Below are 16,371 nucleotides of genomic sequence, written 5' to 3' on the forward strand. Positions count from 1 at the left end.
GATTCTACTAGAAAACTACTAGGAAAGAAAGTATTTATTCATACATTATTAATAGCCTAGCCTGCCAAAATATAGTTGAACATGCTGACCTTTATGTACTGGCTAAAGTTACAGTACCCTTCAAGCACTGACATGAAATTCTTGTCTCACTTTGGAAACATAACTGAGACTTGCATCACTGCAGCATTGCGTCAGCCAGTGAGTGCGTCAATAAGATCTTATTTCATTCTGTTTGGGGATGTGGATACTTTGGTTACAAGACTAATTGCAATTGTGTTCAATACCTGATGATAAATTACCAGTCATAAATCATGTTTTTGCTAAAGTGATCGATGGCTATACACAACTGTTGTAGCCAGATGCACATTATTATGACTAGTAGCAGCGGGAATGACAGTAGGTAGTAGAAGAAGAAGAAGTAGTTTCCTTAAGGGATATGTGTATGCTATAAAGTGAATACATATGAGCAGTGGGATTTTTATTTGTATTTTTTTTTTTGCAGAACAAGAGAATAATTGTAGCGCTTTTTACAAATAAAGGCTGCTGACGACCTGTCAAAATAAATGATATCTTAGCTCTAATAAAAGTCGGATGCTTCCTTTCATCGTGGTAAGTAATGGTGCCAGCAATTCTAGCAAGTTTTATTGTATTCTAGTCACATGTCATCATATACGGCACATGTACGTCTTTTGAAGGTGACATTGAAGAATTGAATTCCGCTGGCAGAACACGTCTATTGAATGTATCACGCATTTAACCTCTCACCCAAACTCATCTAGCCACTGGAAGGTATTTACAGGTATAGAATTAGTGTGTGCACTCATGCCTGGCGCTGATGCACAATTATGTTAATGCATATTACGTGTGTGTGCACATCCATGTGTATTTTTTCCGTTCAGCTTCTTTTTTCTCTCTCTCTTCCCTCCTCTGGATAGATACAGAGACAGTAAATAGACACTAGTGAGGGTGTCACATGGGACCATAAACACAAATTTTGATACCATTTCTCTGTCAATCAAAGTAAAGCCTCTGAAAGACCCCACTCCCACATTCCCTACTCACTGCTCAACTCTCGCTCATTTGAGATTATCTACTTGCTTTCTTCACTGCGTGAGACAAACTGAGGCAAAGGACATTTTCACAGCATTACTCATGATGGGGAGGGTGAGAACACAGATCTCATTGGTATGTAGAATTGGTCTGTTTGATGACTACTGTGTTCATTTCCCTACATGAAAAGGCAGGTGTCGAATCCAAGCTGCCTTTGGTGCTATTCACTTCCAACAGCCAGTGTGAGAAAGAAAGAGATGGGAGAGAAAAACTCAATGAGTCTGAATGGTAAGAGGAAGAAAGGGCAGGAAATGGCCCCGACAGGAAATGTGAGGGAAGAAAACAAAGGAGGAGATGAGGAGATGGAGGGGGGGAAAATAGAAGAGAAGATGGAAAAAGTAAGTAAGAGAAAAAACAACACAAAGGTAAAGAAAGGGAGGGCCAGTGAGTGGGTGTAAGCGAGGTGGGAGTTAAGCACAAGAAGGAGATAGAGGGCTTTCATTTGCCCACTGCCAGTTTGCGCCTTTCTGCCTCTGCACAGTGAGTGATAAAAGAGCCAGCCAACAGAGTCCCCTAATCAAGACAAACCTTCACCCCAGGCACAAGGAGTGAGGGAGGGGTGAGCAAAGGACAGAGAGGGAGAGAAAGGATGGAGGAAGTGTGATTTGGTCCATATGAGGATGCAGGATTTATGGAGTGGTTTGTGGTCAGGAGATACAGAGGGACAGAGGAATTGGGACTGTGGAGATGCCGCAGGCAAGCGCCGCTGCTAAAATCTTCAGGCTACTTAAGTGGAGAGAGAGACGTGGGGATGTGGCTGTGTGTCTGTTTTCACTGAGTGCTGTTGGGAGATGTTTACGACAGCCTAGACACACCCCATTAATAATATTGCCACTGAACACGCAGCCACTCGCAGCTTGTTTGGATGCGTGTGTCCCTGTGTGCATAAGTGGTCGGCACAAGCTCAGTCAAGCAGGACAGAACGCGTCTGAAGACCAAAATGAGACTGGCAGAGTTTGTTGTCGGAGTGAGACTGTTGTTGGTCGGGCTGCTCACGTCTGGCAAGACTGGCGTGTGTGTGTGTGTGTGTGTGTGTGTGTGTGTGTGTGTGTGTGTGTGTGTGTGTGTGTGTGTGTGTGTGTGTGTGTGTGTGTGTGTGTGTGTGTGTGTGTGTGTGTGTGTGTGTGTGTGTGTGTGTGTGTGTGTGTGTGTGTGTGTGTGTGTGTGTGTGTGTGTGTGTGTGTGTGTGTAAGAATGCATCTTTCAAAGTAAATCTAATTATGTAGAGTTGAGTTCAGATGACTTTATTGTCCATTAGATTTGCATAAAATGGAAATGTGGTTTTTTTTTAGCACTGGGACAACACACACCATAGGCAACAATACACAACAGTTATGCATCTTAAAATCTTCAAGTGAACAAGTGTCCGTAATAAATGTGATGTGTGGATCCATTGGCATGCAAGTCCGTCAAAACATCACAACAGTGCATGATGCTCAGCAGTCTTTTAAGATGTAATCCGTAAGGTTTTCATCAATTTGATTGTCTGTAAAGTTACTCGCTATCAAAGAGTGAGTTAAAACAATGGTGATTGATCATATGGCCCACTAATGAAAGCAATCTGTGTGACTGTGGCGACATTCTGACTCTTAATGCAAATGCGGCACCATGTTAGTGATGCTGTTTCCTCCGTCACCAGTGTTTGGTCTGCCAAGGTGGAACACCTCATTGCCGGTTATGATGTGTTCACTACTACTCGGAAATCGGGAACTTACTACTTCTGAGTCAGGCTTGTAGTAAGAGCAGAAGTGTAATAGGAACGTGTGTGTGTGTGTGTGTGTGTGTGTGTGTCTGTCTGTCTGTCTGTCTGTCTGTCTGTATGAATGTAAGAGGGTAACATATAGGTGACCGACCAGAATTAGAGAGGTGAATGTGTGTCAATAAAGTTTACAAAAGAGCAGCCAAAAAAAAGTCACCCCCGCATAGTGACCGTGACGAGATGGAGGGCTCTGAAAGAACAGGCTCGCCTGCAGTTACATCATACCGCCAAAGAGGCCGCTAGGAACAAGTTCTGTCAGTCATTATGGATTACAGCTTTAAGAGTAAATCAATAAATGAATGTACAATTAAAAACTAGAGGGGGATCACATAAGCTGCAACACCAAATCTTGGCCTTTATTCAGATCACAAATACTCACAAGTTTCACAACTTTATACCCCGCACAGGGACTAAAATCTACCCAACACCAACAATCCAACAATCTATGCAAAAAACTTAACAGCAGATGTCTCCAGGATCACATTTTACTATGATGATATACACCCACACACGCACACACACGCACACACACGCACGCACGCACACACACAGACTCACAAGGTTAAAACAACACAGCGTCACTGCAGCAGCTGATAATAAGTGTGTTGTTTGCAGAATGTCCAATATAATAAATATAATAATAATAATTTATAATACCTGCTGTGTTTTATTATGAAATATATTTTTAGAAGCACAGCACAAACACAAAAGAAAGCTGAGTTTAGCAGCAAATACGTCATAAAAAATACAATATTTAAAGTTATGAAACATCATAAATTCTTTGGGTGGAAAAAATAGCTACACTCTCGATCTGTCTTTTAAAATAAGGTAGTGCATCTTCTTTTCTACAAGCCTATAGGCCTTTAAAGTGTTTTGAAACTATACTTCATATGCACGTATGTGTCTGTGAGCAAGTGGGTAGGTGTATGGGGGATTTGAGTGACAGCTTTAGGACTTGACGTGACGGAATATGCGGATGTCTGGGGAAGAGAAGCAAAACAAATGACAAGTGGCTGCCCACTTGTGTTCCGCTATTTGACTGAGTGCTCTAAAGGAATGCGGATAGCGATAGACTGATGACAGAAATGCTGTCTATCTGTTGGGGGAAAAAAAAGAAAGAGGAGGGAGACGTACAGAGACAAAGCAATGCACTCGCGAGAGGAGCCGAAAGATAAAGAGAAGAATGGAGTGAAGCAGAAATCGAACAAAATTGAAGGGATGACAGAGATAAAGAGTGGGCCGACAGAGGGAAAGACTCGCGGCAATGCTGGGAGAGAAATGACCTCGGTCAGGGAAAGAGGAGGGATGAGAGGGAGAAGAGAGGGGAGAAAATGATGAGGGAAGGGAAGGTAAAGGAAGTTGAAAGCAAAGAGAGGGGAGCTTAGACCGTCTTTGTCATGTAGGAAGCAGAGTGTGACAGTTACGTGGACCTTAGCGATTCCCTGGTTCTGTTCGCAACCCCCATCAGGCTCACACACCTTGACAGCCGACACACACACCTAAACTCGCTCAAAAACAGCTGCCAAATCTGTGACAAGCACGCACACACACACACACACACAGACACATTTATACAAACGCTTTTGGCATGACTCTGTCTTTCTCTGCGGTACAGATGAAATTAAACAAACAACCCCAGGAGGTCTTGTATAGTAATAAATCTCTGCGAGGGTCTTTTGATTTAAAGCTGAGGGACAGATTTTTGTACCTGCGGTAATGTGGACTGTAATGCAAAACAGATGTCGTTTCCAAGTCTGGGAAGAACACAGAACAGAACCCATTTCTCTCTAGATTTCAAATTCTGTAATGAAACACGAATGCGCCGCCTCTGAAATTAACAGCGGCGGGAAAAGTACTTAAATCTGTTACTTAATTAAAAATATCCTAGTTATATAATTTAATCGCTGTATGTTTTATTGCTGCGTCTGGTCTCATAACTCCACGTTCTGCTGGTGTTTTACCTGTAACAAGAGGGAAATAAGAAAGTCCAAGGCAGTACCAACAAAGTGGTGGTGAAACAATTTCTGCAAATCAAGCACAGATTAATATTTAATGTGCTATACCAAAGACTTTTATTACTGACTGCATAATTCAAATAACTTTTAAGATATTAAACCCAAGCGGCAGGTTTGAACTCTAATTGCACATATTATTTTTATTTGCATGCAAACATCACTCTGCAAGGTAATCAATAACTCCAAAAGCCAATTACATTACATGTAGTTAGGAAGTAGCAGGGTCGTGTACTGGTAAGAATCTGGCGATACATATCATGATACAAGAGTTATGTTTCAAGACAATGATATATTGAGGGGTTTTTTTTAATCTAGGAACTCTGCCCTCATCGCGTTTATAAACACAGTGTGTCCCCCAAAAAATTGAATACACACCTTAAATAATTGTTAGGTAGGTGTTTATTAATATACATTTTTGTCACTGCTTGATCTTAAATTGACGTCCGTTCTGGTCCTCACACTGCTGACAACACGAAGCAATGGAATCGCACGCATCACGAAACAATTCCCTTGGTATTTGGGCGCATTTAAAGTATAGTGACAATAAGCGGGTTTCTGAGCGGTTTACACAACAGAATGCTCGCCGTCCAATTGTAGTAAAATGCAATTCTTACAGAAATCACCAAATGTCAAACGTTTTTGGTACCAGATCACAGCCTGGATTTTTCTATGGTGTTCCTCGAGGTCTTGGTGTCTTTCATGTTGTATTTTGAAAGGGATTTATGTCCATTTCTCTTCCAAAATATGGTCAATATAGCACCGAATCTGTGTAACAAATGGTATCAACTCAAAAATTTCTCTAAGGACATATGAGACATTAAGGCACATGAAATTGGTATCATGAACTTACTGTTTATCATAATGTTCTGAGCCCTTGTTCATTCAAAACCTTCAAAATTGAATGCCCACCTCACAAAACCACAGTGCTTGTTACAGATTTAAGACTTGAAGAACTTGACACAGTGCTGCATCTTGTTGTGGAAATGGATTCTTCAATAAAGATCAACAAACAGGATCAGCTTTTTCTCCGTGGTTTATTTTGCCAAAGCATTTTCCTCTGCAGACAAAAATACGTTTACCCCCGCATCCTCACAAGTTAGAGTCTAGCAGAGAATGACCACGTACCAAATCTCGCACAGTCTTTTAGGGAGAGGGACAGGACGCGAATAGCCTTGGTTGGGTGACGTCTTTAGACCAAACAAAAACATCCCTCAGACATTACAATGCTGAACATGCTGAACCTCTCTCATCACAAGGTCTCTAACACAGGGTACAGATGCACAAATATGCCAATATACCATCACGAGTTAGTTATTTGCATTATCCATGAAGAATGTGAGACAGAGGAGACACTGAACTGTGTCTGACCTGACAAAACTATGATTATGAATTACAAATGTCCAAAATTCCCACAACAATCTCAAATGAATGTTCCAGTACCCAACTTTCAGATGATGTACATCGATTCTATGTACATTAACTTCTGTTAACTTGCTATCAAGTCCCCCCCCCCACCCCACCCCACAACTGTCCCCCATCCTCACCTCTTGAAAAAACTACTGTAAAACTAGTAAAGATGTATTATTATTATTTCATGTTGTGTATTAACGTTAAACATCCCTGTCAGGAAACATTCAACACAAATAAACAGTAATTAGAAAGGCACAAAAAAAACCTAAATTCACAAAAGAGCTTTGAATGTCAGCGTATTATTAAGTTCCCCTCCAAACGGAGTGAAAATGGCCTTCGTTTGGCCTTTGTACAAAACTGAGCCATGTATCTGTGACCGGAGGGGATGAGTGTGAAGTGAGCGTGGAGTGAAGCGCTGCGTCATAGACTGTGATAAGTGTTTTGTAACTGATGGCTGTGGTGGTGAGTTCAGGGTAGGTGAGAGGGAGGAGTTGTAATTATTGTTCATGCTGTGTGGGTGATTTTTATGGTGTGTTGTCAAAACAGCGTCTATAGCTGGAGAAGGATGGTATTCTCTTTTAATGCATTCAGATTTTTATGCATTTTCTTACATAAGTATGTCATAAAACTGCCAGTAAAAATAGAATATAACATGTATATATGTGTGTCATATACCTCCGGATATTCTTCAGGCAAGCTTCAGTGGACCCTGGCTGAAAACACTAATGGAAATGTAGTAATAAAACAAAAATAACCGAGCACACAGGAAAGAAATAGAAGGCACTAATTATGTTAATTGGTGGTGACAAAGACACAGTGAACAGGTGAGGGAAGATGATTTCAGGAAACCATGTCCAAAAATGAAAATACTCTCATAACACTCTCATCATTTATATTCCACTAATAAATCACCACAGGGTGACCCCAGCCACATGAATGCATAACCCAATGGAGCACAGTCAGGTAAAAATATGAGCATATTTTCATAATATCCACTGAAGGTAGTTTAGGGGCTTTGAGTCAAACTCGATTCCGCTACAACCCCGGAGATTACCTGATGTCAGCCCAGAAACCTGACAGATGTGGGATGCTGGGAATAGGACTGAGCACTGCCGGCTGCAGCCATTTGTCATTTTATCTTGTGATCTCTCATAGTGTGGGGCGACTTGAGTCTAAGTGTAGGATTCCTCTCAAGGCTCCAACCCGAAAGCTTAGTAGTTTGAAGTTTGACGATGTCTACAGCGTGCTCTTTGATGCTTCAGATGCCTTCGATGTTAACATTGATCCCAGGAGTCTATCTCTAGCCTTGGCGTACACTAATCCATCTTCTTCCCTCCCGATACCAACTCCAGTACCTCGACACTACCAATCGAAACCCGTGCTCTCTTTTTTAACATCTTTAGATATTTGATTACAAACCTCACGGCGTGGAACTCGTTTTTATGAAAGGTAACATGAGGTTAGACATTGCAGTGACACTAAAAACTGAGGTGGCAGCCTGTTGTGGCTATACTGATACTGGGAACTCTGAAGTTTTATAATGATGCTGACAAAATAAACTGTATTTAATAGAAAGCCTTTATTGTCATTGTGAGTAAGTAAGTTGCCTAAACAAATAACTATATTAAAGAATATTTACTATTAAACATTGTGCATGTACATTGTCAACCAATTCTACAAATGAACCTATAGAAAATAAAGAATAAATACAAATAAACAGCTAAAGAGTACAGCATGCTCAGTATCAAATGCTGACCATTAATTACATTTTATATATAAAACTTAAATAAATAGCTACAAGACACGATTTCCAAATTGGCCCAAGCTATGTTTTCTGCATTATAACCTCTTGAATGTTTTTTATTTTTTATTTTTAACATCGGAGCATATCAGAAAATAAAGTACTGTGCACCACAAGAGTAACCTCCATTGGCTTTAGTGGTTTTGTGCTTTGTTTATATTATGCACTGTACCTGGCAGAAAACATGTTGATCCTGATTCCAAGTGAAGCCTGTAAACCCATAAATCCTTTTTCCAGAGGGCATCTGCCCTTTGGCTAACCGCACCTGACTGTTGTTTCCTACTCTGCTCTGAGTTAGACTTTATTTTCTAGTCTCTGACTCTCAGATTATGTTACATGTAGCATACTGTATGTATTTAAACACCTGTGCGTGTCTCCTCTTTGCAGGCTATGGTATAGGCCTGCCGCAGGGCTCTCCTTTAACCCGCAACGTGTCCGAGTTTGTGAGTCGCTATAAGTCTGACGGCTTCATGGACATGCTACATGACAAATGGTATAAGGTGGTTCCCTGCGGGAAGCGAGTCTTTGCCGTCACTGAGGTAAGTCAATGGTGGGAGAGTGTGTTTGTGTATAGTGTACGTGTACGGTGTGTAAAGCAAAGCCTTCAGTCGCTGTACTCCTATAAATGAGTCTCCCTTTGGGACATGAACATGATTGCCTGCCAGCCAAACACACATACACTGACAGACACATTCCCATACACACACAGACAAAGACATATAATCACATAAACTCAGGCCTATTTACTGACCTCAACCAGTTACTGGCACGTACTGTCTAAATGTCGATACTTATTTGTGTCTAATGTGCTACAGCAGAGAACTTTCGGTTCTCTCCCTCCCTTTCTTTCCATTCTTTTTAAAGAACTGGGGATCTCTAGACAGGGAGCGCTGTCTGTATCTTTATCTCTTGTTTGTGAATAGAGAAGCGATTTCTACTCCCTTTGGCCATCCCTTTTTAAATCCCACTTCAAAGTTGAAATATATTATAGCAACAAACGCAATTACACAGTAACAGGTTTCTCCTGCGAAATGGGAACCTCAACTTCACCCCTGCGTCAGGAAATTATTACTATTCATCCCATTCGAAGCCCAGAGACCGGGCCACTCTCAAACAATGTGGGCGTTAGTGCCGTCTTGCCCTCTGGATTGGGAGCAACAGGAGGTCAGTGTTGTCGCTGACGAATTTGTCGAGTCAGCGTGGGGCTAATTGCTATCAGAGGCAATGCAGAAATGAGCCGGGTGAAGAAAACATGATTAGAGAGTGTTGGAAAAGCTCAGCCACTGTCTCTTCCACTTCCTCCGGGCCTTTGAAAGCCCCATAAGAGATAGACATTATGTCAGGGGGATGTGGGCGAACTAAATGGGAACAAACTGCTCTTCAATTAACCGTCGTCTCCTTTCTAACTGCTGTTTCTTTCTATTACTCTCAGTTTTGCTTCCCCCCTCAGCTCTTTTATGCTTTTCTTTTCTCCACATTCCTTTTCTTTCCGAACGTCTTTTACGCCGTTGCCCTCTCCTCTTCATTTCCATTCTTACGGGCTTACACAGGCAAACTAGATAGACAACAGCAGAATATCAATAGCAGAGTCACAAAACGTGGCCTAAATTGTAATTATGTAAATACAAATCATCAATCTTTGTATTTTCCTGTGTGTCAGCTTAAGTCTTTAGTAATCTGTGTCACTCCCCCCCCAACCTCTCTCTCACATCTCTTCTCTTTCCTCTCTCCCCTCTCTCCTCTATCTCCCCCTCTCCGCCATCTCCCCCTCAGACTCTACAGATGGGGATACAACATTTTTCCGGCCTGTTTGTGTTGCTGTGTATGGGGGTGGGTGGAGCCTTGCTAACCTTGGCAGGTGAACACACCTTTTATCACCTGGTCATCCCTCGCCTCAGACGCACGCACACACTACAGTACTGGCTGCACACCAGCCAGGTGAGTAAATACATCCTGTACGGACTCACACACACGCTCTCACACACTTGCTTAGTCAGTCATGCACTCAAGCACACACACACACACACACAGAAAAGATGAGCAAAGACCAACTGTGTTTGTGCATACGCAAGGCCACCGGCATATGAGAACAATCACTCTTGAACACAAACGTACACACGCGCACGCACTCATACACATACACACGCATACTGCGGTTGGTGAAATGTCTCTAGCCCCTGGAGTTAACTCTTATCTTGCTGGTAGCCTACGCCCTCTACTGTTGGAACTCATGATAACAGTCTAGATTAAACATTTTCCTTAATGCAGACTGCTATCGTGTTTTAGAGGACAGGTTTCTTTAAAACAGTTTAACTTTAAGATAAATGCATTGCTAATTAAGTACTTTTTTAATGATCTAATTAACTATCTAATTGTGCTCTATAAAGTTACTTAAATATTTTAGATTAATGGGCTAATTTAGAAAAAGCCTATTAAACGGTTCCCATTGGCAGTGAGTTAGCGTCATTGTTTTTTCAAGTCTGAGGCAACGGATTTATAAACAAACACTGAATATTAAATGTACCTTTGCGTTCAAACTCTTGTCGTTTACCAGTTTTTACTACCTGCAAATGCGCCATATTTAACATACAATAAAAAAGTGTTATTTTGTAAAGAAAAGATAAAATTAAAACAAATGAATCTGTAGAAGTTTTTTGGTATAATGAGGCTGTTTGAGAATTTTTGCCAAATTTATGACAACATGCACCACGGGAAGCACAAATTGGGGATTTAAAGGTCATATTTTGTTTTTTTTATGAAGGTCTAGTTATTACTAAATGAGGTGGCCTGTGGTTATACTGTTGGGTGAATAATGTATATCAAGACTGCCCACATTTATTTCCTACAACCCTCTAAAAGGGCAACCATTCCCGGGCAGCCTTTAGCATTCATCACAACCCTTACAGTTATCTGAGAAGAAGACATCTGAGTTAGTCCCTCGAGTAAAGTGAGAGCCTCCCCTTCACTCAGATATCTTCACATGTATATCTATCAGGGAGAATTAAAGCAGAGTTACAAGATATAACTTTAGAGTTTGGTATGGAGATTTTTTTGCAGTCTAACCAAAGCACGTGGGCACCTAAATCAAAAAGGGCTTAAGCGACTGATACCTTAACCTCGCTTAAAATTTAAAGCATATAAGAAGTGTCTCGCTGAATTTACAATCACTTAATCCAATTATCTAGAGGAGCACCACAGCGGGATTTCTACGGAATAGCTGTCAACGGATGTTCTGTACAACCGGGTAGCATAATGGATCTTAGAAATTCATATTCACCACCTCGATCCGACTAATTTCAGAGCTGATGAAGTGATAGCAAGTTGCACATTACTAATCAGTAGTTCTCTTTTCTTCTCTACGTGCAGAAAATCCACAGAGCCCTCCACACCACATACGAGGATGTTGGGAAGGAGCTGACTGACCTCGAAAAGTAATCTAGTCATTTACTGACTTCATCTGCATCTACGCACTTAATGGTCACCATTAACAACAGCTAGAATAAGCCAGTTTAAATGCATCAAGACTATGTTTTTCTCCATTTAAACACACACCAATTATGTCTGGCAAGAAGTTGTTTGAAGGGTTTTCTAGGATCAAATGTCACTTTCCTGTTGCCAGTGCACAAAATCTGCCTAATTCTGTCTTCCGTCAATAAGCTCTCATTTATCAACATTTTTAAAGGAACAGTTTGACATTATGGGAAACACTTTTTTGCTGAAAGTTAGATGTGAAACCGCTCTCGTAAGGTAAATATGAAGCCGTAGCCAGAATGCGGCTATCTTAGCTTAGCATAAAGACAGGAAACTGTCTCTTTCCAAAGAGAACTACATTTGCGTACCATCACCTCTAAAGTTCACTAATTAACATATTATATCTTGTTCGTTTTAATCCATTATCAGATGCTGACAGCTTAATATTTAACGTGCAGACTGTTATCGATCTTCTCATCTAACTCTCTGCAAGACAGCGAATATTATATCTTCCAAAATGTCAAACGATTTCTTTAAAACAAGTCAATTTGTTTCAGGAAACAAGCTGAAATAACCACTCTTGCAAATGTTTACACTTTATTTCAGTGTAAAGATGGAGATTTATTGCAGTAATAACCTTATGTCAGATCTTAAACAAGCATGACCTTTTTTTAAATATATGTAACTCAAACAGAAAAATTCTAATCAAGACAAACCAAGTGATATTAACCTGATTTACGTCTGATCGTACTGCTTAGTCTGAACTTGATAATCCCTACATAAACAGTATATATTTTGTGTTTGCTTATAGGAAAATGCATCCATGTATACTGCTGTACAGTATATCTCACTGGATATATGCCCTTTGCTGTGATCTTCCTCTCTTTCACTAGCCCCTCCTCTTGTATCTCAGAGAACTGCACCCTACATAGGAAACAGCATCATCCTCCTCCCCCATCTCCTCCCACATCCCTCCCTGCTTCCACTACAGCTGGAGATACCTGCAACTCCTCACCGTCCCATGAGCCAAAGGAGAAACGTGTGCACTTTGACCTGGAAACCCTCCACAGCTACCGCCTGCGCACACACACCGCCTCAGTGCGCGGCAGGCCCGGTATGGTCGGCCGTCCTGGGCTCGGCTTAGGAGGTTGGGGACTGGGCACCCTGGGGGGATTTACCTCCCCTCCACAGATTAGCCTCCATGCTAATGGGGGCCCCGTCTCTTCACTGGCTTCCACAGGCTTGGTGCTCTCTCCCCTGGGGAGCAGGGCCACTCAGACCAGCCTTTGGGAGGGGGAGCTCCAGGACCTGCAGGGGAAGATTGAGACATTCCGCACCCAGCTAAGAGAGGCTCTGGCCAGGAGAGCAGAGATCCAGAGCAGCTTGGAGAGAGAGAGGAGCGGACTTGTACGCAGAGATACCAGTCTGGAGAGAGAAAGAGACAGACAGAGGATACAAACTATTAACACAGACAGAAGTAGCTCCACTCAGCCCAAACTACCTGAGAGAGACAGGACCAGCCAACTGCAAACCCTGAATAATCAACAGACTGGGAGGGCTAACCAATCAGGCGGTCCCGGGACTCTGGAGCACGGCAGAAGCAGCCAATTAAACACAGTTAACAGTTTGGACAGAGGGAGGGCCAACCAGTTACGCCCTGTTAATGCTTTGACGGGAGAAAGGACTGTCCAATCACGTACTTCCACCAGTTTGGAGCGAAGTCGAGTCAACCAACCAGGTGTTGGAAACACAACTGTCCAGTCACGGAACACTTCTAGCCTGGACAGACAGGTGGCTAACCTATCACGCACTCTGAACACTTTGGAGAGGACAAAAGCCAACCAACCAAGTGTAAGCAGTGGGACTTGATTGTCTTTCTGAAGGCCACTGGTGTGTAGGATTGCAGTGCAGTTGGTACTTGCATAGCCGTGGGAAGATGGCTTTGTTGGAATGGGTTAAGTTAATGGGATGCTTGCTGAAAAATGACAGTGTATGTTAACTCACACCATTACTTACTGAAACCTAATAATTTTCACAGTCCGAATTATTTCCACACTCGCCTAAACTACAACTAAAATACTTTAACTGCAATTTAAACTAGTACATTATCCATGAAGTCATAAATAAGCAAAGCAATCTTGTGGAATGAAAGCCAATATAATTTCAGCAAAATAGTTTCCGGACAACCAGTTCAGAAACACGGGGATTAGCCATGACAATATGGGTAATCTAGCACTGTTAAAATCACTGTGCTTATTAAGGAAACCTGTGGTTCACATGAGGAGCCATCAAACACAATCAGCTGAATACGATGAAGACCTTTTACACTGGTTAAAGAGGCCTGCAAGCACACAGAAACATCAGCGACAAGAGCACAGAGAAATGAAAGTAAGCCCAATGTAAAATAAAACAACAGCTATTTGAAAATGCACACGCATTGAACTGAGTGTCAGAAGATAAAGATGCAAAAAAAACAATATATTTTCAAATAATTCAAGTAATAATTTCCCAAAAATGTGAATAATAGAGGAAGAAAACTGTGACAAAGAAGTGGTACAGCCCTAAATCAGTTTAACTAAAGATCCCGTGAAGTTGTTTCCTTGTGTGCGCCATCAACATTACAACACTAACACAGCTATGCCAGAAACACATTTTGGGATATTTTTATAGCAAAATCCCACCCTCATAAAAGGGTTTTTTGTAAACTGAGCCATTCCAAAACAGATGCTTTGAGATGGTAATTTGTTTCCCTGTAGTTTCATGGGTTCTGCATAAAAAATGATATTAAGGCAGGAAAATGCACATTAAAGGAAAACGGTTTGATATACTGTCTGCAGTGGATTCGAGCCATTTAGATCCAAATACACACCTCATGTCTATGTTATGGCCGCTAGTTTTAGTTAACTCAGAGTACCGTGACATTTAAATAGCTTTGTCCACTTTGTTATCTTGTGTTGTTAACATAGGTCAAAATATACCTTTTCACATACAGCAGTTTGTAAAGAGCAACTTCAGCGTTACACATAATCATGACTAGTCATGGGGGGTATAACTCATGATACATCATTTCAAGCGTGGCTCTTGAATGAGTTTTGAAGATATAATCCGTAAGATTTTCATCTAGTTAACTGTCTGCTAAATTACTATCTATCAAAGAGTGAGTTAAAACAATGGTGATTAATCACATGACCCACTAATGAAAGCACTTGTTGCCTTTTTGCAGAGTATTCCGATCTGAGTGTCTGTGGCGAAATTCCCTCCTTTAATGCAAATACGTTGCCATGTTAGTGACGCTGCTGACAGCGGTTGGTCTGCCGGCGAAGCTCGTCACTGCCGATTATGCTGCATTCACTTGTAATCTGGAATCAGGAACTTTTTACTTCTGAATCAGGCTTGTAGTAAGGGCGTAAGTGTGATATGAACATACGTGTGTGTGTGGATTTAAGAGGGTAAACATATAGAGGACGGGCCGAAAGTAGAGAGATGAATGTGTTTCAATAAAGTTTACGTAATAGCAAAAAAAAAAAAACATATAGCGGCCGTGAATGGGACAAGCTGGAGGGCTCTGAAAGAACAGGCTCGTCTGCAATTGTCTTTCCGCCAAAGAAGCTGCTAGAAACAAAGTATCTCAAGTCTTACGGATTATGACTTTAACTCTGAGAAAATAATCCCTGGTGACAAATAATGATTCGGAGACTATACAACTTTCTAAGAACATCGACATAAAGGTGTAGTTAAGTGGGGTTAACCCTCCTCCACATCAAATGCAATACAAAGATGATGCTTTTGGGAAACGTGTGACTAAATGTCAGGACGCTTGTGAATCCTGTGACTTTGTGGAAGTGGAGTACTTAATCGCTGCAGTGCCCTTTCATTCAAATCCAGGTCCTTTCTTATAGAGCAGGGGTGTCAAACTGATCCAGTAAAGGGCCGTCTGGCTGCAGGTTTTCATTCCAACCAAGCAAGAACAACTGTGTGAAGGCGATTCAGGTGATTGAGTAAGTTGAGTCAGGTGTGTTCTTGCTTGGTTGGAATGAAAAACCTGCAGCAACAGCGGCCCTTTCATTGATCAGTTTGACACGTGTTATTTGAGGGTGGCTGGTGGAGGGTGTATTTGTGGGTGTCTGACCCCTCTTAAAACTTCCAGGACCACATTAATATTTAATGTGTCCATCAGTAGCTGCAGTAACATGGGTCGGAGTTATTCGGGTGTCAGAGTTCAAACCTGTTTCCATTTTCCAGTGTGCCGTAGGTGATGTCCAGGTGGTATCATTTTAAAGAAGGTGGTTATTTATATCTCCCTCAGACTGTTAGTATTCATTTAATAATCCAACATTTCTTTCATACGGAGCCACGCAAAACAACAGAACAGAATTACAATCTCAAAGTCGTTTCACTGAACCTTTATAATTACCAACCCTAATCCCCAACAACAACTCAGAACAGCTGCATATCTGTTTGAATTTGTGGCTCTGGCCAGTAAATGAAAACATCTGGAGGGAATTTGTTCATTTATGCATTACAGAAGGGACTTATCATGAGTCAGGCAACAGTTTCGCGCCAAGTGACTGTACTGCGTATGAATTCACGCTGATTACAATTTCCCAGCTCCCTGCAGATCCGTGTGAGCTGCAGTAAGTGAGACCTCATGCTGTTTTTTTGTTTTGTTATTTTCATTATAAATCATTCAAATAAATGTACTCTTTTACATTGTTTCCACTCGGATGACGCAATCGTTTTTTTGCTTACTACTAAAACAAAGTGGAGTTTCATGCCCCGTGTCAATGATGAAGAGAGAAGGCTCT

The 16,371-nt window shown here is 41.5% G+C and overlaps 1 protein-coding gene across 1 annotated transcript in view; it reads left to right on the top strand.

The window, feature by feature from the left end:
- The window catches only part of grin3ba (glutamate receptor, ionotropic, N-methyl-D-aspartate 3Ba), a gene marked incomplete at both ends in the record, with an annotated part of 70,778 nt that extends 57,343 nt beyond the window's left edge, over window positions 1-13,435 (top strand). The window contains 4 exons of the mRNA XM_083923622.1: window positions 8,483-8,634; window positions 9,869-10,033; window positions 11,462-11,526; window positions 12,460-13,435. Of these exons, the coding sequence (XP_083779748.1) occupies window positions 8,483-8,634; window positions 9,869-10,033; window positions 11,462-11,526; window positions 12,460-13,435 (1,358 nt within the window). The remainder of the gene's footprint in view (window positions 1-8,482; window positions 8,635-9,868; window positions 10,034-11,461; window positions 11,527-12,459) is intronic.
- Between the last annotated feature and the right edge of the window lie 2,936 nt (window positions 13,436-16,371).

This window comes from Echiichthys vipera (assembly GCF_963691815.1).
Source record: "Echiichthys vipera genome assembly, chromosome: 12".
In the NCBI taxonomy this organism is placed as follows: Eukaryota; Metazoa; Chordata; class Actinopteri; order Perciformes; family Trachinidae; genus Echiichthys; species Echiichthys vipera.